Source organism: Lissotriton helveticus, chromosome 10, assembly GCF_964261635.1.
Source record: "Lissotriton helveticus chromosome 10, aLisHel1.1, whole genome shotgun sequence".
Taxonomy (NCBI): domain Eukaryota; kingdom Metazoa; phylum Chordata; class Amphibia; order Caudata; family Salamandridae; genus Lissotriton; species Lissotriton helveticus.
Window position 1 is genome coordinate 904,515,331 of NC_136071.1, and position 24,078 is coordinate 904,539,408.

The 24,078-nt window shown below is 43.9% G+C and overlaps 1 protein-coding gene across 2 annotated transcripts in view; it reads left to right on the top strand.

Moving 5' to 3' along the window:
• Positions 1-24,078, top strand: part of CNTNAP2 (contactin associated protein 2) — a 2,169,461-nt gene that overhangs the window by 1,201,903 nt on the left and 943,480 nt on the right. For both annotated transcript variants that reach the window (XM_078663547.1, XM_078663548.1), the window contains one exon: positions 13,813-13,981. In XM_078663547.1, the coding sequence (XP_078519673.1) occupies positions 13,813-13,981 (169 nt within the window). The remainder of the gene's footprint in view (positions 1-13,812; positions 13,982-24,078) is intronic.

A 24,078-nucleotide genomic window follows, 5' to 3' on the forward strand; every position in this document is an offset into this window, starting at 1 on the left:
ATAGTGTAGGGGTAAACATTACTATTCCCACTCCAGTGAGTGCAACAGTAGGGAAAGCGTTGGATAGCATAGGGGTAAAAATTACTATTCCCACTCCAATGAGTGCAACAGTAGGGAAAGCATTGGATAGCGGGAGGGTAAAAATTACTATTCCCACTCCAGAGAGTGCAACAGTAGGGAAAGCGTTGGATAGCGTAGGGGTAAAAATTACTATTCCCACTCCAGAGAGTGCAACAGTAGGGAAAGCATTGGATAGCGTAGGGGTAAAAATTACTATTCCCACTCCAGAGAGTGCAACAGTAGGGAAAGCGTTGGATAGCGTAGGGGTAAAAATTACTATTCCCTCTGCAGATAGTGCAACAGTAGGGAAAGTAAATGCTTCATATATGAATAAAAATAAATTAAATATTAATACCAATTACAAATTAATAAAAGTAATGAACAATTTTATATAATATAATAATTACTCAATCAAAAATACAAATAAAAATGAATTTTTAAAAATGAATACCTATTAATACAAATCATTTACCAATTAACAATTAATTAATTACCAATTAAAAAATAATTACAAATTACAACAAAAAACCAATAAATAAATTAAAATATTTAATTAATTACAATTAAATTAATTCCCACCCTATTTCCCTATAAACACACAACCCACAACAGAAAAAAATTAATAAAATTAACATAATTATCAATTAATCATTTAATTGAAATGAATTACCAATTGTATTTTTATTAATTACCAATTAAAAATTTAAATAACAATTAATTCAAAATAAATACCAATAAATAAATGTTAAAAATTTAATTATTTATAATTAAATTACTTCCCACCCTATTCCCCTATAAACCCACAACCTGCTACAGAAAATAAATAAATAATTCAAATTAACATAATTATCAATTAACAATTAATTAATTAACAATTAAAAAATAATTAAAAATGACAACAAAAAAACAATAAATAAATTAAAATATTTAGTTAATTACAATTAAATTAATTCCCACCCTATTCCCCTATAAACACACAACCCGCAACAGAAAATAAATTAATAAAGTTAACATAATTATCAATTAATCAATTAATTAAAATTAATTACAATTATATTTTAATTAATTACCAATTAAAAATTTAATTACTAATTAATTCAAAATAAATGCCAATAAATAAATTAAAAAATTTAATTATTTATAATTAAATTACTTCCCACCCTATTCCCCTATAAACCCACAACCTGCTACAGAATTATATTACGCAAAAATTAAATACCATAAAATTCATTAATAAAAATAATTTATAAAATATATACACTTTTCACACATATACTAACATATAAAATACCTTGAAAAAATTGGATATTATTAAAAAATTGATATTAACTTACCTCAAATTCGATATTTTTGTCTATATTCTGTCCATTCTATATTTTTGTTGTCTATATTCTGTCCATTCGATATTTTGTCCATTCTATATTTTGGATTTGATATTACTGCTATTCTATTCGATATTTTTGTAGTCTATATTCTGTCCATTCGATATTGTGTCCATTCTATATGTTTTAAATAGATATTAATGCAAATCGATATTAAAAACTCGATATTTTGAGTGTATACCGTGTACAGCCTACAATGCCCCAATCTAGATTCTTTACTCATGTTTAAACAGATGCCGTGTCTAGGCTACAGCCGGGCTGGAAGCCGGGCAAGGGTGAAAAATGGATGAGGCATAGTCTAATCAAAAAAGAGAGAATCATTTTACATTTTAACTCTTGTGCTACAGCCGGTTTACGGACGCAGCACAAGCTCTCATAGGGCAATGGGAATATGCGACCACACAATGTGCATGGTCGGATGGTTTTATACCAATCCGGTGTTGACGGACGCAATTCCACCCGTCATCGCAATAAGGCCCCTAGTAGTAAACATGGGAGGGACTGGGGTAGTGACTGGAAAATAAGGCATACTTACGACTAATTAGGAGGAGTTTAGCAATGAGTAAGAAAGGGTTTCGTGAGAGTTAGGGGGGAGCATGCACCCGCCCACAAAACAGTAAGCCCACTACTATTCACAAGCTGTACTTCAAATGTTAGTGCAGGCAAAAGGACCCAAAACAGTAGTTCATGTACTCCAGCCAGCTCAGTGCTGGAATAAGTCCAGCACCACACGCGGCCATCCTCTAGAACTGCAACACCCTCCCATAGAAAATGATAGAGGTAGGGAATTAAAATAATAAGCCATAGGAAATAATGGGGAATTAGGTTAAATTTGTTAAACTAATTAAATATACACATGTAATTTGATGTTGAAAAAATCTAAAAACCAACCATATTTATTATTTTATATTTACATCTTTGATTAACCTTTTTTTAATTTAATACTTATTGTAACAAGTCAAGTCAAGAATAACTCTATTTCGGCTCGGAGAACCATAATAAGATTAGCAAATAAAATGATTAAAATACAAGACATAGAAGATTCACAATAAAAAGTTAAAATCTCTCTACAGATTTTACTCATAATGCTTTCTTATCGCAATGGAGCCTCTTATGTAATTAGCTACTGAAATGTAACAGTTTTATTACAATACAATACATTACTTTTATAACTTTTATACATAACTTTTACTAATTGTAATACATAATAATTGTATTTATTTATTTATTGTTTTTACTTTCGATGACAATATTAAAAATGTATTCTTCAAAAAATTGTTTTAGTTTAAATTTTTTATATTAATATCAAATGAAAAGTAACTTAAGAGTGATGTATAATTTTTTTCCTTTGTTCCACATTTAAAAGGAAAAAATGAATATATATAATTAATTTATGTTACTATTGCAAATTTTTACAATTTATTTAGAGTTGAATAATTTTGTAACTCTTTGCTATACTTTACCAAAGTGATATCTCGTCTTCCTTAGTGTGAGAAAGTGGTTTCTTAGTTGGGGTGTATTGGTGAACACCTCAAGGAATAAAGTCACTATCTTGTTAGGTCAAGTCAAAGCTTTCAGTATTTTAAACCTGACCTAAATCCCTGGTAGCTATGGCACTGGGCAGACAGGTTTAACTGAAAGAAAATGTGTAACCCATTTAGCAGTTCCATAACAGTTACAAAATCAGAAACACAACACAATACATTTTTCACTCTGATTTTTAACAATAGAGAAATATTTAATGAACAAAATGACAAAAAAAAAACAGAAATCCTAAAAAGGGGACCAGAGATGAGAATTGTTAAAGAATTAAGTGAAAATATTGTTAAAAAGGCAAAAGCAACAATGGAAGTCAATGGTATCGTTAAACCGGTTTGAGGCTGATGGCAAAGGAGCCCAGGTCAGATACAACAAGTGAATTGATTCCAGTAGGAGTTTGAAAAAGATTCCAAGTCCCAATCCTAGAAGGGACTTTGTTGTTTTCCCAAGAAACACTCTTCTCCACTTGGTAGAAAGCTGAAATTGTAGGTGCTGCTGTGGATCTGAAGGTCTGATACACAAACCTTGTTGGTCCCGCCGGAGTTCTTGAGCTTTTGAGGTTTTGGTTGAAAAAGATTATAAAGTTCTTTTTGAGCCCATAAAACTAAAAGAGTACATTCAGTGCCCCTAGAGGGTACTTAGAGACTCTCAGGCTTTCAGGTAGAGACCACCAGTAAAGTTCAGTCCGAGTTACAGCTGCCACTGGTCAGCTGGAAATTTCCTGGAAAAGTCCTCTTGCAGCCAGTTGATCCCTGTAGCTGCACAGGAGGTCGGCCAAATGACTCTTAGAGTCCACTTCTTTTGTGCTGTGTACAAGGGGGTGCAGGTTCAGTCCTTCATGTCTCCTCTCAGCTCACAGGCAACAAGTTCAACCCTCTTATGTTCTTCTGCATGTCCTGAAAGTGTCCTGAGGAAGGCATAGTGAGAGTCCAGGTTTGAAGGGTTCACAAGCCTTCGATTGGAGGAACCACAAGACACTCCTAGTCCTTCTCTAACCAATGGAGTAAATGTTTCCAGGCCCTGGCCCACCTACCTTTTAAGTGTTTTTTATTTGTTTTATTATAAACAGGCCCAAAGTACAATTTATCAGGGCAAATCTAAGATAGTCAGACATGCTAAACTTGGGTTCTGTCTGCTGGGGTTGTGTAGCTAGCAGACAGCGATCTGGCAAGACAAAAGCAGGGTCCTTCGAAGGGAGGAGCCAAGCTCGCGTCCGAGATGGCCGCGTTTTAGCTCGGCTCCGATCACTCTCCTGTCTGCAACAAATATCCTGTACTTTATCCTGCCCCGGGAAGTATTCCACGATGTGCAGTGGAACGACGATAACTCACAGGCACTTACCGTTTGCTCCGGTGATTCCTGGGTGTCACGGATCCTGAGTTACGCCCCTGTCTGCTTCGGGGCCTCCGGAGCGGCCGGGCCTGGCACTCCTTGGCGGCGCCCGGGCTGGACGGGGCGCGGTGGCCGGCCCTTGGTGGTGGTGTGGAGTCGGTCGGAGGGGCCGATGTGCTAATAGACCGATTGCGGCCTCCCGGGCCTGGTCCGGCGGTCCTGCGGCCTGGTGTTGAGGAGCTGACTTCCATGGACGGTGTTGACCGTACATCTGGCTCGTCTCCCCTTTGTTCTCCGGCCCGGCCATTTTGAGTTCCTCCGCCCGGACTCGGAGAACGGTGCCGGCGGCGTGTGGGGTGCCGGCGCATCGCCTTCTTCTGGTGGCTCCCATTCCTGCCCTGGTGGCACCTCCGCTGGTGGTTGCCGGTATCCTGTTTTGCCCCGCTGATATCCGGGCGGGGGTCGGTGTTCGCAGCGGCCCCGCCGGGCTTCTAAGATGGCGGCCGGCCCCATGATTCTCGGCCTTGCGGGGACCGGCGATGCGAGTCCGCCGCGCGGCACGTTTGCTGAATACTGTAAAGGTGAGCCTACGCTCCGCGACATCCTCGCCGCCCTGCGCTCCTGGGGGGCACCCATGACCGCACCGACCGCTATCCTGGAGGGGGGTCCCCTTGTTGGGCCTGTCGGACCCCCCTCGGTTTGTGCGGCTTCATCTCTGTTGTGTGCTGCTGGAACTTTCCTTGGGGTTGTGGACCTGGAGGCTGCTGATGGTGTGGATGTGCGGGGGTCCGCTGCCCTTCTTCGTCCTGTGCCTCCTTCTGCTCCGGAGGTTCCCCGGCTGGATCCCGTCTGGACCGACCTCGATGTGTCTCCTTTTCCTCTTTTGCCTCACATGGCCGTACGAAGATCCTGTGACGGTGCCGCTGGACCGGCTTTCTCCGTATTCTCATCGGAACTTTGCCTGCTTTGCCTGAAGTGGTTACTGTACTTTCTGGATCATCCGGGTCACGATCGCTACAACTTGAGTGTATTTTTGATTCGACTCCCTGTTCTTCACCTCCTGTTTTATGTGATCTGGTTCCTGGTGCGCTGGACGATTACAGTTTACGAAAAACGAGGGCAGGGTTGAGCTGATCTTGCCTCTGTGGACTGTTATTTTGTGGTATGGTTGGGTGATCCGTTCATAATTGTATGATTATGTTTGATACGTCTTTACGTTCCTGGAGCTTATCCGTGTGTTTATTATCTTCCCGTGGGCTCTGAGTATTTTCGGGCGGGGGGGTGGGAGCTGAAGGGGTTTTGATTATGTGGCTCCTCTCCCGCTGTTTTTTCCCTGTTTCCCCTTCCCCCCCTTTTTTCATCTAAGTGATTCTTTCTTTCTTATATTTCTCTATATTTCGGGTTCTAATTAGGGCGACAGGCACGCTGCTGGGGGGGTAGGCCATAGCCTTCTGCAGGGGTGCAGGGTGGGCTGTGCGGGGTGGTGGGGGGGTCTGTTAATTGTATCTTTCCCTGTTCCTCTTTTTGGTTCTATGGCTCTTATGTATCCCCTAATTTCGTGGCGCGGTGTCGGCACGTAGCCCCCCGGGGTGTTTGTGCTGGCATGGCCCTTTTGGTATGTCTGCTGTCACAGTTTACTACGCATTCATTTCTCCTGTTGCCACTAGTTCCATGTGCCGAATTAGTATTGGGTGCTTTGTTAGCCGTGGGGGGCGTGCACTGATGCTGCGCCCTCACTTTCCCCCTCCCCTTTTTTGATGTGCTCTTCCTCCCCTTTTTTCCTTTTCCCCACCCCATTTTCTTTTCCTCCCTTGGGTTGTTGTAACGGTGGGCTTTTAGTTTTGTAAACGTATTTTTCGCTGTTTTATTATTATGTGCCCTGATAGTGGCGGGTGGGTGCTGAGCAGCGATTGTGATTGTTCTTGATGTGGGACTCACGTTCTGCCTTTGCCAAAATGTATTGTTCTGTTGGTCTTTTCCTGTATTCGAGACTTCGGCTTGCTCACGGCCCGCCACGGCCCTCTGGACTTTACAGATTGACATTATCCTGTGACACCCTTTATTCTATTATAAAATTAACCTACTTTTATCCTGTCCGTGATGGCGACTCAAAGACTTGTTGCCTTTGCCTTTCATATGAGCTATTTAGAAATCCTGTTGTCTCTCCTGTATCGCCTCGTATGTTTCTTTATTGTGGTGGCCGGCCCGGTGGGTTGTAGGCCCGTATCTGTGCGCGCCTTCTGTACAATAAAAGTTTAAAAAAAAAAAAAAAAAAAAAGCAGGGTCCTTCAACACTAGACAGGGATACACCAGAATAGTCCTGGCAATCTGTTTGCTCTCTTTGAAGGGCGTAAATATTTTACATGGGCCTCAGATAAACATTTCATTTAGGAACTGATACTGTGGTGTTAACACACAGGATGAGTACAGCCCTCACTCTTCTGCTGACCACAAAGTGGTTATCCCTACCCATTCAGGTCAACCAGTCCACCATAGTGAAATACTGTTATGCTCCTGTGATGAATTTCATACCTCACTTACACCTTATTAAGGCCACATTCAGGATTGGAGAAGCTAGGACGTTAATGCAAATTAGCCTCCAACAAAAGCTACTTTTCCTTAATTTTTATAAAAAAATATTTCACAGTTGAATGGGATTATTAATAACTATTATAATTAGTTGTTTAAATTATTTTTCTAGCTTGTCCCACTCCCAAGATAGAGTATAAGTATTTTTAACTGTACTCTGAGTTTCTACATAGAACAGCTAAGCCTGACACAGTGAAAATAGCCTTAAAGGGGAGTTAAATATACCAATCAGGGATTAGCCTCTTTTTAACATTTGTAGTGGTCAGAACACATATACTGGGCACTGGAGAGCAGTGCACTAGTTGCTGAATTGAACCTAATCAGGAAATTTGCTGCATCAGTTTCAAAGATCTCCTCAGCTTATGATACTTATGCATAAATATGTTCAGGACATGGTTCACTGAGAATGTGAGGACGCTTGTGAATTTCATTTTTTGCGATTTTGGTCAAAATTCTCAAGACATAGCTCTGGTACATTATATAGCTGTGTGTCTCGTAAGAAGAATGTCAATGGTAGAGTAACTCTGTTTCAAAAAGTGTCACAGAGAAACAAATTGACTCTCTCCTTAATAAGGTATTGTAGTGAAGGCAGTGCCTTGCATGCACACATTACTATGTTAAGCGTAAGCTTATTAGACTTTTAAATGCCATTTTCCATTTTGCAGCTCTTGCACAGGACACTGCATGTAACTGTTGTTGTAAGTAGACTGCTTGAATTTCTTCACATGAGAAAGGCTTGTTTTCAACATCCTTAGACTTACATCGCGACCTCAGTCTGTACAGTGTGTGCAGAAGCCTCCAAGGTTACCATAACAATGTAAGCACGCAAGGCGCTTCCTTCACTACAGTATATAGCAATTCACATCTAGCCATGATCGTTGTCATTTATGTATCCTATACAGCACAGTCACTGATGTTAGACTTCAAATACATTTTCAATGCTATTGAGAGTGAGGATGAATGTGCAGCTCTGCTAGAAGGGATGGTATAGCATATTGAGTATCCACAAGATGTCTCTGTTAATGTTGGAAGAGCTTCGACTTTTGCTAGAGGAGTTTCCATTGCAGCACAAAAAAATATGTTTCTCAAAAAAAATCATACTGACGCAACACAAACAGCAACATTCCTCATGTTGCTTTTTCAAGAACAATATCTGGGGTGCATATTTTGAAAGACCATCAACGCTTTCTCTAGTTTTGAGTTCAATACAAGCACTATCAGTTCAGCGTGCTACCTAATGGCCTAAAGTCAGCCCCTCGTTTTGTTCACAAAGATTGGTAGCTCCAGTATTTGTAATGTTCACCATTATTGGGATGATTGGCTCCTTCAGTCCCTTCAATTCAGGAGGCCAACGAGTGCCTGGGGATGCTCAGAGATTACCTGTCTTGTCATGGATTTATGCTCAGTCTCTCAAAATGCCAGATGATGTTTTCAAATAATTGAATCTTTATAGGGCACACTAGAGGATAGACTAACAGATGTTATATCTTTCAAAAGAGAGAGCTATGAGACTGTGACACTTGTTGGTCTCCCTTCTGGAGAACAAAGTAGCTCCCAGAAGAATGTAGATGAATGTACAGGCACATATGGCATCTTGCATCTTCACTGTATCATGGGCATGCTTGCACCTCTAACCTATGGTAGCTCATCTGCATGATCATCGGAGACTGGCATATCAAGACTTCAATGCTCTTGTGGCAATCACCCAAAAGGTACAGGATTTACTTCAATGGTAAATGAATCCTGTGTCCTTATCTAATGGCTTTCATCTTCATCCAGAAACTCTAAAGTCGGTAACAATGGATGCCAGTGCAATCAGATTGGGTATTAATTTGGAGCATATGCCTATGAAAGAGTGTTGGTCAACACTGGAGAAATGAAGAACATTTAACAAAAGGGAACACACAGGGCCTGAGTACGATGTCAGGCGGACTCGCATTCACCCTACATTGCTGCGGTTTTAGGACCAAATGACCTCCGGTGCAGTTGCATACTCTCATTTCTCCACAGGAACTTGTGCTGCAGCCATAAACCGGCCGTAGCACAAGCTCCCATTGAGAAATGGGAGATTCTGTTAATCCCTGCACCGCGTGGCAGGCACCTTGGGGTGCCTGCCACACGGTGAAGGGATTAACAGGGGGCACCATAGGTCCCCCCTCAGCCCCCAACCAGAGGCTGTGGTGGAATGGGGGCCCCAAAGTCACTTTCCGATAGCCTTTCCATGTCGGAAAGCCCAACACTGAAAGCCTGTCAGAAACTGTCATCGTAATCCCAATGGCGGAAATGCCATCCTCAGAGATTTCGTTTGGGTCTTCAACTGGCTTAAGGAATCTAGCCAGAATGGCCGGTCAATTTCAATTCCGACCGCCTATATTGTTATTAGGCAGTCAGAATTAAAACCGAAGATGTCGGTCAGAAAGCCTCCGACCTGGGGTGAGAGGCTTTAAGAGATTGCCTATCTTGTCATGGATTTATGCTCAGTCTCTCAAAATGCCAGAGGATGTTTTCAAATAATTGAATCTTCATAGGGCACACTAGAGGACAGACTAACAGATGTTGGATCTTCCAAAAGAGAGAGCTATGAGACTGTGACACTTGTTGGTCTCCCTTCTGGAGAACAAAGTAGCTCCCAGAAGAATGTAGATAAATGTACAGGCACATATGCATATTGCATCTTCACTGTATCATGGGCATGCTTGCACCTCTAACCTATGGTAGCTCATCTGCATGATCATTGGAGACTGGCATCTCAAGACTTCAATGCTCTTGTGGCAATCACTCAAAAGGTACAGGATTTACATCAATGGTAAATGAATCCTGTGTCCTTATCTAATGGCTTCCATCTTCATCCAGAAACTCTAAAGGCGGTAACAATGGATCCCAGTGCAATCAGATTGGGTATTAATTTGGAGCATATGCCCATGAAAGAGTGTTGGTCGACACTGGAGAAATGAAGAACATTTAACAAAAGGGAACACATAGGGCCTGCGTACGATGTCAGGCGGACTCACATTCATCCTACATTGCTGTGGTTTTAGGACCAACCGACCTCCGGTGCAGTTGCATACTCTCATTTCTCCACAGGAGCTTGTGCTGCAGCCATAAACCGGCCATAGCACAAGCTCCCATTGAGAAATGGGAGATTCTGTTAATCTCTGCACCGCATAGCAGGCACCCTGAGGTGCCTGCCACATGGTGCAGGGATTAACAGGGGGCACCATTGGTCCCCCCTCGGCCCCCAACCAGAGGCTGTGGTGGAATGGGGGCACCAAAGTCACTTTCCGATAGGCTTTCCATGTCGGAAAGCCCAACACTGAAAGCCTGTCAGAAACTGTCATCGTAATCCCAATGGCGGAAATGCCATCCTCAGGGATTTCGTTTGGGCCTCCAAATGGCTCAAGGAATCTAGCCAGAATGACCGGTCAATTTCAATTCCGACCGCCTATATTGTTATTAGGCAGTCAGAATTGAAACCGAAGATGTCGGTCAGAAAGCCTCTGACCTGCGGTGAGAGGCTTTAAGAGATTGCCTGTCTTGTCATGGATTTATGCTCAGTCTCTCAAAACGCCAGATGATGTTTTCAAATAATTGAATCTTCATAGGGCACACTAGAGGACAGACTAACAGATGTTGTATCTTCCAAAGGAGAGAGCTATGAGACTGTGACACTTGTTGGTCTCCCTTCTGGAGAACAAAGTAGCTCCCAGAAGAATGTAGATGAATGTACAGGCACATATGGCATCTTGCATCTTCACTGTATCATGGGCATGCTTGCACCTCTAACCTATGGTAGCTCATATGCATGCTCATTGGAGTCTGGCATCTCAAGCCTTCAATGCTCTTGTGGCAATCACCCAAAAGGTACAGGATTTACTTCAATGGTAAATGAATCCTGTGTCCTTATCTAATGGCTTCCATCTTCACCCAGAAACTCTAAAGGCAGTAACAATGGATGCCAGTGCAATCGGATTGGGTATTAATTTGGAGCATATGCCCATAGGATGAGGATGATAGAGACCAAGGGATGAGGTTTGGCCGATGTTGCAACCAGAGCTTCATACAGTTTTATCCAGCTGAACTTTTAAATTAGGGATCAGTGTCCCCGCACCCAGGAAAACTGGGTGTGAGAACACTGGATCACTTGCAATAAACCTGAACTATATTCCACCTGGGGGATACTGCTCTGGATGACTCGTAATTAGGCCTCGTATTCCGAATTTACCAATAACATTTATTGATATGTGATACCATTATATATTTTCAGCGCAAAAAAAACCATATATTTTATCATTTTTTGAATTCATGAAATTTAAGTTTGGGAGATTTGTGCAAAATTAATATTTTTCTTCATTCCATTCTTTTATGGTCAGATTTTCCCTCACTTCTGACTTCAACTGATATTTTAGGTCAATAACATGCAAGGAAAGCTATTTTGTCATCGGTTTTACTATCTTCTACCCTTGTGTTGCGAGGAGGTGCTCTCTTGCTATCTTATGCTATGTATATTTGTATAGTGCATGTCATACCCAGGAGGCTACCCTGGTATGGAAGCAGGAGCTGTATAGGTGGAGCGAGGGTTGGAGCTAGGTGAAGAGCCAGGTCTACAGTTTCTTGTTGAATTTAAGAACTGAGGAGGGATCACTGATGTGCTGGTACAGGTCATTCTAGGGTTTAGGAGCAAAGTAGATGAAGGAATGACCAGAGGTTCAAGTTCTGTGTATGGGGTGGGTGTGAGTGAGCAGCAGTGTGGCTGAGGTGATGTGTCTTGTAGGTTTGTGGAAGTTTATGCAATTGTTGAGGTATGTGGGGCTAATGTTGTGTAGGCTTTGTGTTTGTGTGTGTGTATGTGAGGAGCTTAAAGAACGCTTGTTTGTGGATTGGAACGCAGTGGACCTCGTTGAGGTGGATGTGATGTGAGTGGGGATAGGAGGATAGGAGTGAGCCTGGCCACTGAGTTTTGTATAATCTGAATTTTTCTGGACAGAGGAGTTTTGATTCTGTCATTGTGTTTGTTGCCATAACCCAGCTTGCTGGTAATGGAGGCTTTTTGTGACAGGTCTATGAGTGTTGATGGAGAGCCATTTGAAAATTTGCTTGATAATCTTGAGTGTGTCTAAGCCGGAGACTGCATTCACTTGGCTGGTCATGGTGAATTGATTGTCAATTACGATTACAAGGATCTTTGCAGGGGTTGCCTAAAAGAGTGTGGGTCCAAGTTTAGTAGGCCACCAGGTGGAGTCCCTGAGAGTGTGTCTTGCCAAAGATTACTACCTTTGCCTTGCCGGTGTTGAGCTTGAGGCAGTTGGGTTTCGTCCATATAGCGACTTCAGTCATGCAGGTGGAGAAATTAGACTAGGTGTTTTGCACCTTGTCAGAGAGCGAAAGTATGAGCTCGCTGTCGTCAGCACTGGATATGATGTGGATCTCATGGCCATGGATAATGCTGGTGAGTGGGGTCACATATGCATTCAATAAAGTGTGACTGAGGGAAGATCATTGTAGAACTCTGCAGAAGAGGTTGATGGTGTCCGAGGTGAAAGGGGCCATACTAACCCACTGAGTGCAGCCTGTAAGGAAGGAGGGAATACAGCTAAATGTGTGTCCTTGAATGCCAGTTTCGAGCAGTCATTGGATAAGGATGGGGTGGGAGATGATGTCAAAAGCTTCTGACCATGGTCATTCGGATGTCGTCCGTGGTGGTGATGAGGGCAGACACTACTGCTGTTGAGACCGAATCATGATTGAGTGGTTGTGAGAAGGTGGTTGTCATTGGGGTTGGTGGCTAGGTATTTTGTTTATCATCTGTTGCATGACTTCTGCCGGGTAGGGCAGCAGGGTGATACACCTCTAGTTGGCTACGTCTTCAAGGCTGCTGAAGGTTTATTAGGGAAGAGGAGAATTGTGGTGTGTTCCCAGGTGTCTGAGTAGGTGACTGTGATGAGTGAGTCATTCACGATTGAGGTGAGGGGTGCGCTGTTGTCCAGTCCTGTGATGAAGACCTCTGAGGGTAGGCGGGTCCAAGGATGCTCCAGAGTGTATATACTTCACAGTCAATACGGTTTCTTGAGCTGGGATAGTGGGCCACCTGGCAAAGGTGGGCTTCTGAGTTTCAGGTTAGAGGGGCAGGAGACTAGCGAGGGTGGAAGGGTTCTGTTGAATCTCATAGGTGTCCTAGATGCTGATGATCTTGTTACTTTAGACTAGGGACAACTGGCTGGAGAGGTCCTAAGAGTTGGTGAAGCTGATGGAGCTTGCCGCCAGAGAGTTGAAGTCTTTCACCATGGCCAACATTTCCTTGTCACTGTAGGTGATGCTTTCGATACGGTCATATGAGCAAAGAGCGGTTGGTGACTTTGATTTGCTGATTGTAGCGTTAAGGGTAGATTTGTAGGTGCTTTTGTTGGTTTTGTCCTGACCTTTTCTCCTTGGATGAGGTTTGGCGATTCCGAGCTCTTCCATGTACCAGCTTGCATGTGGCTATTTGCTACTGTAAGGTAGTGGAAGTGGCATAAAGCTTCATTTAACCTCTGATGACATCACTAGGTTAACCCTTTGACCACGTTTAGTCTCTCAACATCCTCCTATTTGCTGCTGAAGAGTTAGGCAAAGGACTAACCATACACTAAATCTGAACAATGTAGATTTTCATTAAAAATTAACTTTGAAAGTGATATCCCTTTAATCACCGAATGAATATACATCTTCCCATGCAATAGAAAAAGTACCTCAAATGCCGGAAAATGCATAGGCTTTAGATTTTAGAGTGCTAAAGTAGCATGATGACCTCTGCTGTTAATTCATGTCCAAGCTTTAACAAACTGGAGACATCCTGTAGAATATGTGCAGTCTTAGAAAGTACATACCAAAAAGACAACCTCCTGACCTAACTCTGGTTCACCCTTTTGCGCAGGTTTACTCCCACAGATGAACAGCTCGGATCACTCACTTCAGCACTTTTTCCAAGGGTGCATGCAACTTATTCACGTGGACGACCAGCTTGTGGATCTTCGTGCTATTGAGCAGGGCAACCCAGAAAACTTTGCAAATGTCAGTATCGACATGTGCGCCATCATAGATAGGTAAGTGCAGTCTTCATAATTACAGTATGAATTTTTCTTTAACCATGGGGGCATGAGTCAATACAGATTGGGTGTATATTTTATTCCACCTAATACATTTTTACCAATGGTGTCAGCATCTTACCAAATGATTTGCCTGAATTAAGTAGCTACTAAGTCAAAGGTGGTAAGGCATCTTATACTCTATAGTGTAGCAAGCAAATCATTGATCTCGGTGGCCCCCACCGTTGGCTAATACAGTAGTAAAATTGGGCTATAATTGGTATTCAGTGGAACATAATACCAACCTGTCAACCTGCTTCGGTGCTCCTGCACCACTGACAGCTATGACCCTGCTTTTATTTGCCTTAACAATACAGATGGCTTCAATAAGACCGTAATCAAACATTCTAGAGTGAATGTACAAGGTTTATTGATTGAATCAATCAATGAAACACTTTTTTATACTGAACCTAAAGCACCTAGGCCTAAGTCCCAAATTACCTGAGTATTATAGAAGAGGGTGCATTTGTTGATGCAGCCTGTCTTTCTGTAATATGCCTATCACTGGAACAAAGGGGTCCATAAGGATGACGGGCGGACTTTGCCCGCCCGTCATCCTATCGTAAATCGGGACCGCCCGCCATAAGGGTGGGGGTCCCGGGGGTGCCATTAGGATGTGCCCGCCACAGTGGCAGGCACATCCTGTATTTTCAGCATTGTGGCGGGCGGTGCTCCCTGCATCGCCCGCCACAATGCTGAAAATGCACTTGCACATTGTCATTTGCAAAGCGGCAGGCACCGCGCGGTGCCTACCGCTTTGCAAATGACAAGGAAGGGGGGTACCACAGGTACCCCCCATGTGCACCCCCCACCTGTACTTCACTCTGGGGGCCCGCAGGGGGCCCCCAGAGTGAAGACGGCATGCCTTTCCGTGGCGGCAGCGCCGCCGCGGAAAGGCACTGCACACCTCACATCATAATATGTCTGGCGGTGTCTATTAGACACCGCCACCATATTATTCCTTTTCCGCCCCGGCCGCGAGGCGACCGGGGCGGAAAAGTGGCGGGCGGTGTTTCCCTCCGTTGCGGTCCCCCCCGCCATTGTAATGTGGCGGGGGGGGGGAAAGGGTGTCGGGCGGGCATTTATGTCGGGCGGATCGCCACCATGGCGGTGGCGATCCGCCCGACATTGTAATGGACCCCAAAGTATGCACTGGTAGAATGTCTGTTCTGCATGGAGTGTAGGCATATGCAAAGAAGAATTATTGTTCTCCATATCAGTGCTCAATATTAGTGAACAATGCAGATGTACAAAACTGCAACAATTGCACCAGTGTGGCGGCGGTGCAAAATTACTGTTTCCCTGGGAGCCCCTTGACAGGGAGCAAGGATTGACCAGGGACTACCAAATATGATGGTGAAGTCACAGACTTGACCCCACATGGATAGGTCTGTCACCATTCCCAAAGCAGACCTGAATGCTTCTGCATAGATACTGACAGTATGACAGGAGAAACTCTGACAGTGTATGTTTAGGGGTTCACTACATTCTGGGACCTGCGAAGATCCGTGAAAGTCCAATGAAGCAGTTGAAACTTCATGGTCCCCTTAGGGGACATTTTGGACCTCCTGAATGCAAACAGAGCGCAGCGAGTAAACCACTCCTCCGCCTGTCTATGATGTGCTTTATCTACTGTTTTTCATGATGGGACACATAGCTTTGGTCTACACTTAGTTTGAATGGACTATGGGATAATCCCATGCTGCATACACCTTCGAGAATACAGATCCGAATCAGAGATAGAGCCGCCCTATTTGGGCACACAAAAAACAAAGGTAAACACACTCCAGCCCAAAACTAAGAGGAAAACTCTTTATCCTTTTAGGCACCCTTCATAGTTCAGCTAAAATGACTACATGCCATATGTACAGAGACAATGTAAGCTGGGGAGGGGGCATTTTGAAATGAGACTTTATCTCATTGCCTTTGTGGATTTAATACCTTGCGCCACTAGCTTGGTGGTTGTGACCAACTAACAGCACTCAAATTGTGTACCAAACTGAGGTGTGCTCCATTCACGTCCTTCTCTCCGGACTACCTGCCGGCCCTATCATTTTGTTAAAGTGGCTAAATGCGATTTTGAACAAGGGGAAGGTGGTGAAGCTACTAAGATTGATGTATAGTCCTGCACAACGTTGGTACATTACTGGCATTGTCAGGTCCAGCTTGCAATTATTACTATTGCAATATATCTAAACACCAGATCGCACCTCTAGAGCTGTACATTCCGACAGCTACACGGACTTCTATCCACAGGTACCTGTTGTGTAAAAACAGCAAGCACAACTTGACGCAAACCTGCAACACTGACTGCTGTGCCTTACCCACTGGCTCATGTACTACAGATTTACTCATGCCCAGTCATGATCCTGGCTCCAATGTCAACAACTCTACACACATACCAACACTTAATGTACATCTTTGTCAGAAAAAATATTCCTCATAAAATGACAGTGATTTACAACTACAGCAGACGCACAAACATATAGTTCAAGGCAGTGAGAAAATGGGTTAGAGAAACATGGTACAGCAGCCCAAGGTGGAACATATACTGAAGACACACACACTGTGAAACAGCACCTAAGGGAGAGATGACCATGGGGAGACATGGACATGGGAGAAGCTGAAAGACATGGGCAATAAAACCTAGTGATATGGGTGAAAATAGAGTCAACATTCTCTAAAAAGACCCAAGTCACCGGCATGCTCGACATTAATAAATGAATTGCCCTGAAGAAATCTATCGCACATATACTCCAAAATGTGCCGACAGAATGTATAGCACATATAAGATCCCACCGACACATGCACAGAGCAGTGGGTGACTGGTAAGCACTGGTTACAGGGTGTTGGAACTGGCCCTTTTTGCAGGGTTATCCCCAAACTTTTTGCTTCTTCCTCCCTTATTTTTCCTGACCTGTGGCTGTTGGCAATAGGACTCTGCGCGCTTTACCACTGCTGATTAGTGCTAAAGTGCATATGCTCTCTGTGTAAATTGTTATGGTAATTGGTTATCCATGATTGGCATATTTGTATCCCCCAGAAGTCCCTAGTAAAGTGCACTGAGTGTGCCAGGGCTGGTGATACAAATGCTACTAGTGGGCCTGCAGCACTGATTGTGCCACCCACATGAGTAGCCCTAAAATGCTGTCTCAGTCCTGCCACCGTAGTGCCTGTGTGCAGTCTGTGAAGTGCCATGTCCTCCTGGTCAGTGTCCCCTCTGACCAGGCCTAACCCTTCCCTTTCTTTGCACATTGGTCACCCCTATGGAAGGCCCAAGGTACCCCCTTGGGCAGGGTGCAGTGTATGTGAAAGGTAGAGCATGTACTGGTGCAGGTGACATGCTCTGGTGGTGAATTACAGCCATTTTTGGTTTTCACTATTGTAAGGCTATCTTGCCCATAGGCTATCATAGGGAATGCTGGCTGCAGTGGCTACCAGCATATCTTCCCATAGGAGCAAGATAGGACATACAAGTCTGGTATCCCTGAACTCAGAATTTAATAACACATCCTTTAGGAAAGGTGGTTTTTAAATCCTGTGTTTGAGAACAGCACTTTTAGAAAGTAGCTGTTCTCTTGTCTGACCTTTCTGTGTTTCTTGGCTGGTTTGTGAATTGACTGTCTGGTTTGTGAGTGACAGGGCTGGGGGATTCCAGGAGACAGAATGAGTCCGCCCAGTGGTGAATAGAGAGATTTGCATCTAGATGGGAGAGAGGAGTTGCACCTGGGACCTGAATAGGACTGTGTCCGCCCCCCACAGTGCTGGATTCACCCCCTGTGGTGCATCTGATGTCTCTGCCCTGCACTGTGGAAGGAGAGAATGAATCATGTCAACAAAGTGCTCCAGGTCTGTGCTTTCCCCCCAAAATGCTGGCTCCAACTCCTGCTGGGCGGCTGACGACCCTGCTCCTCTCTCTGAAAGGAAGGGCGAGGCCAGGAAAACAATGTGCTCAAGGAACACCCAGAAATGGTTCAGACTCAGAGCCCTCCTGCACAAAGGGAACAAAGACTTTTAGGGGTATAAGTACAGGACCCTGACTACAGAAAATTAGATCATCCTGGAATCAAGAAGGAACCTCTTCCAAGGAGAAAGCTGAAACTGAAGAAGGAAGGCTGTCCTTCCTGCTGTTGCTCTGCTGGACTGACCTGCTGTTACATTGCTGCCAAGGAGAGGGGAAGGACTTTGCTTTGTGCTGTGTCCCCTTGCTTGAAGGAATCGTCAAGGGCCTGAAACGAGCTGGCTCCCTGTTATGAAGTCCCAGGAACAAAAGGACTTTACCCCCATCTTCCCTGAACTCTATTGAGAGAATTCTGTCCTTCCTGGAGTGCTTGGCCCAGTTGTGGTGCCTCTGGAAGTTGTACCTGTGTTGGGAAGCTGGAAACCAAGCTTTTAAAGACTTTCTGCAAATTTTGTTGCATCGCTCGCTTGCTGAGTGCATCACCCAACAGTGCGAGGAAATTGCAACCACTACGAAGGCCGAGATCGTCGCAGCGCCTGTTGCCGCTGCCAGAGCCGTCGCATCCTTCGTTTGCGGTACGCACCAGACTGGTGCGGGAAGATTGCCATCGCTGCGAGTGTCGTCGCAGAGCCTGTCGTCGCTGGGTGAGATCGCCGCACCGCTTGCTTGCGGACCGCATCACGTCGCTGCGAGTGTCGTCGTAGAAAAGATTGCTTCGAGGAGCTGCGAGAGAGAGATCACCGCTGGTCCGTGCATCATCGCCCCGGATATCGTAGCAACTCTAGAGATTATCGCATCGTGCCTTTGCGAGAGAAAAATTTGTACGGAACCTACGCACCGGAATCCAGACAAGTCCGCCTCCCTCCCCATACAGACCGGATTTGTCGCAACACGAGGCTGTCGCATCGCCTCCCCAGGGTCTCAGGAGCAACGCATCGCTTGTTTTCCACCGCACCAACTTCTGCTTTGGAACTTTGTCGCATTTAAAAGGTACTGTTGGCTAAACGTGACGCAACTGTGAACTTTTCACGCAACTGTGGATTATTTTATCGCAACCTTAAGAACTCTTTTGCAACCATATTCTTGAACTCTGTATGTTGGATTTTTGTCGTTTTGGTCTTGTGTAGTTTAGATTAAATACCTTTATTTTTCTAAACTGTTGTGGAGTCAGTTGTTTGTGGTGTTTTCACTGTGTTACTGTGGGTGTGGGTACAAATACTTTACACATTGCTTTTGGAGAAGCCTAACTGCTTGAGCCAAGCTACCAAGGGGGTGAGCAGAGGTTAACTAAAGAGTGTTTCCTCCTCACCCTGAAAAGAAGTAAGGGTCCCTATTTGGACAGTGGTACCTACCTCTGCCAACTAGAGACCCCCAGTTCTAACATACTAGGGTGGAGGGGCGTTGCCCCACTGCTTTCTGGCAATGCGAGAAAGCCAAAACATAGAATGGAAAAGTTATTACCATTTCATGTTTCCTTTGAGCATTGCGGGCGGGCAGGCGGGCGGGTGGGAGGTGCTGCTCTGCTCTTTGAGCAGGGCAGGGTAGGAGTGGTTTGCACACTCCGGAGAGCACACAGATTGTTTGGTCGGCTCTCTCGGGCCGCCCAAACCAGTCATGCACACTGTGCCCTTTCTCCATGCAGGCTGCATAGCAACCTACACAGAGAACATGGGCAAGCCATCAGCCCCTGGCTGGACGGCATCCCGACCAATCACAACGCTGCTTGCAGCATAGTGATTAGCTATGGGGAGGGTCCAGAAGGAGCCTGCTGCCTGCTTCCTGTTCCTGTAGGAGGCAGGAGAGCAGGAGCCCCAAAGATGCGGGTCCCAGCGGAAAGGAAGGTAAGTTCCTTTTTTTTATATTTACCCTCGATCCCCCATGACACCTCCTGTGAACCCCCCCTCGACCCCTCAAGCCCGCTCCCCCACCCCCACCCGAGAGCAATGCAGGCCGCGACTGACTAGATAGAAAATCACTGACACACACCTGGAATCAGAGACACACGCAGTCCCAAATAGACGACAGATTAATCAGACTTGATCCTACCTTCTCAACTCCCCCCTAAGTGCACAACATCTCTGGGTGAAGAGACCTCCTACAGAGGAGGAAAATGCACCAGTCCTCCTTGAGCCGTACACTGCTAAGGCGTTCGTCCTTGTCAGATGCTGGACGTTTTTAAAAACCTGTCGTTGGTAGTATGACTCACAATTAAGTGACTGATATTAGCAGATGTGTGGGTGAACCTAATAAGTGATAACATCTGCATGAAACTATGAGCGATAACTTCCCACAATCTAGGACCGAAAACATAACTGCAATTCGATTCTCATCAAGAAGACAAGATGAGGAATATTGTTATACAATGCACCTTTTCCCTGTAAATCCTACGTGGGCTATAACAAACCTGCCAAATGCATGGATATCAGTGAGCCGATATTATCCATGTTGGTAATCGTGGTCAGTTGTTTATAATTTTATTTGACTCATCAAGCGAACACAAAACCAATTCTGAGCACAATAAAGAAGGCTCTCTGCAGTCTCGTCAGTAAAACGTTTAGCTAATATATAATTGCTAATTAGAAAATATGTAATTTCTAAATGTAGAGAATGCTTTTGAAGCTAAACCCTTAGTGGATAAACCAACTAACATGTTAAATACCCTGGAGAATTTGAAACGTTAAATACCATGGAGAAATGGGAAAGTCATTAAGCTCAATGATTTGATGGCGTTCCCTGGACATTTTGCACAGCGTTAATTCATAATGTGAGATTAACGTCCCAACTTTAATTAAGAAAAGTGCGGTATGAAATTGTACTAGCCTGATTATCGGCCTATGTCACAAATATGGCATAGCACCTATGCCACCAATATTGCAAAGCATTTTCAACAATCTTCCATAGAATCTGCTGCCGGACTGACTCAGTGACTTCTGAAGTCTGGAATTTGAGCCAAATGTAAATTGCTTTATCTGGTTTTCTAAAATAAAATTTTAATTTTTCAACAACATTTTTTTTATATGTAGTGCATGGTTTCCGTAGAAAAGCCTATGTCGTTTACACCAGATTCTAAGTCTTGTAATTTGCTATGAATGCATTAAAAGCGAGGCCAGGCTGACAGGGCTGTGAGAGCCTATCAGTGCAGCCTGCCTATCTGCTTTGTCTGAAAGCAGAAGGCACGGCTGCAGTAGGAGGAATGAAGGCAAGGAAGGTGTTGGGCACTGGTTAAGAATGAGAGTTTTTTACATTTGGAACATGGAGGAGAGGTTACTTTATGTATGGTTTCCCCGTTACACCTCTGCCCTTGCCCCAGCGTAGCAGTTGAAAGCAGGGGCAGAGATGATTTGGGGGGCCATAGATAACATAACATTGATTATAAATAGAATTATATATTGGGTAACAGTAAATTATAGGGATTCTTTTTACCGAGGGGTTCTGAGTGACATCACTGAGACAGCAAGAGCAAAGATTGAGTTGTCTATGTTGTCACTCAGGAACGAAGAGGAACAGATCAACTTAATTCACTTTTCACACATTTACAACTCTATAGAAAAGCAACAAGTTTAACCTCTTCTTGTTCTAGAGGCTTCCATTTCTGTAGATAATGAAAAAGGCTTTTGACATTGTTTATTTAATTTCGTTATTGTCGAATTTGAAAAGCGTTCACACAAAGTGCTAGACAGTAAATGGCATTACAAAATATGGATCTGAATAGTCATAAGGAACAAAGAGAAATTAGAACAATGGGTTTGAGTGGCAGGGTTTCAAATGTGTGTTTAATTTTATTCCAAAGGCTTGGTGAGATAGTCCTACTCCAATAAGGATTGTTGGCTATAAATCCCTCTTTTGCAATCATTAGTTTAATTTTGCCTGGGAGCTTAGCAACTTCATTGAAATGATCATCTTCCTAGACAAATATTAAGATATCCCCCTGTGAACTCACTTAAAGGTCAAACATGCCATTATGTACTTAATTCAAGGCCGAACTGTCCATTCTGTCTCTCGGGCATCATGTCGGTGGACCGCAGGCCAGGGTCCGCTCTCACTGCTGAATGGGCTGTTATGAATCAAACAGAAAATACCCCATGGCCTCATTTTAATCGCTGCAAGCTCCATTGTGGGACACCTTTGAACATGTTACCATGGCTGATTTTAGTTTCCAGTCTGGCCTTGACTCAATTTTCACCTTTCGAGCAAGCAGAGAACAGGAGTGATGTGGCCATGTTTGCCAGTACCGGTTAGGAAACTGACACCAGTGCTCCAGCAATGACTTTTTGAATGCTTGGTAGAATAACATTGCCTGATTCAGCTGAAAGCAATGCCAGACACTAAAGCTGTCAAAGTGAATACAATGTTTATTCTTAGGAAAGACTAGAGATCGTTTTCCTGGATTTGTGTGTTCTACACCAATAAATAGCTGAAAGTTTACATTAAAAGCCTCAAGAGCTTTATCATCATTCAATGATGTGTGAGTTTTTCTAAATAGGTGTTCATACATCACTGAAATCCCATTATTTCACTATAATACAGGTGCCCAAAGCATGTGCAGAAGGGCTAGATGAATGACATATCTGCAGGGCGACCACTGATGGAGCAAATTAATTCAATCTAGACTCAAACTTATCTTTTACGAGCACCTTGAAAATGTGGCATGCATCTGTTTTGAACACCCTTGCTATAGAGATACTAGGTAGAATTATTTGCTTTCAATAATAATATTCCTAATTCGATTTAGTACCTTTTACATATCAACAAGGACATCACTGTCATCCATTGCAGCCAAAATGACAAGAATCTCTGTCTAGGAAATTGGGTTATTAGTTGTATGTCATGCACATGTAATAGGTCCACAATTGCCCTTACTGGGAACCAAACAACCCATTATAGTGCCTGACGCTCACAGGGTGGTGAAGCAGAGCAGTCGGATGTCTACTTAGGAGGGGCAGGTGGGCTAGTAATCACAATTCACTGGCACGCAATAATAACACTCAATAAATGATTGTCCACTAAGAACTTTTTCTTTAGAAAAGGGGAAGTACGTTTATTGCACACACTACAAAATACTACACAATAATTTACAAATAAATTTATTGGCAGATCGAAAATACCATATATGACACAGTGCAATCACTTTTGAAAACTTATATACTCTGAGCTGCTATTATTGACATCCTTATGGTGACCCAATAAAGCAGTTGAAATTATTATCGGAAACCAGTAAAGAATTTCTCATATGTAACATGTATTTGTGTTTTTCTTGTACATTATACATCATCAATCTGCTATTGTAAAAACAGCCCCTAGAGGGCATCACATGAACATGATACTGCATTGCAACTCTATACTCGGCCCCTAGAGAAATTCAATACCAGAATTACATTTGACCACCTTTATCCCTTTTGGGTCATAATGAATGCAACAATAGGTATAGCCCATAAAAGGTGCACCACTCCCAGCTGTAAATCAAAAGTTCTAGCCTTGGGAATAATTGAAGATGCCATGAAAATCCAGGAGTGGTGAATGTTTTGAGGTACACCCCCAAGCTAGGGTGGGGACTCTTAAAATCCATTAGGGGGAAAGGCTGTGCTTTCCTGCTTTTGTTGGTGGTGGCCCCATTGTCCTCAGGCCACCACAAGGGGAGGAACAGCTTAAAATGTAGGCAAAACAGCAAGGCCCCGCAAGACATTATGGGGAGATCCTCTTGAGTGCAGTGATTTTTTTATTATCAGCTTTCCCGCTGAGTCGGGAAAGATGCTATTGCAGGTTTTCTTACTTTTTTCTTGGTGTTGGGGTGCTCTGTCCCACCCAGGCACCCCACACTTGGCTCATGTTGAGGGCAGCCGAGGGAGCCCTCCCCTGCCCACCCCCACTGACTCCCCGCCCAGCCAGCTCTCTCCTGTGCTGCAGCGGGAGCTGGCAAGGTGTATTTGCCAGCCTGTTTCTGAGGGCAGGCACTGTAGTCCATGTCATCGTCCTGCTCCCAAAATGCCTGGCCTCTGATCCTGAACTGAGCTAGGGAAATATGAAAACTCTGGATGCCCGATGAAGTGTACAGGGAAAAAGAACAAGAGTAGGACCCACAAACCTCGTCGGAACT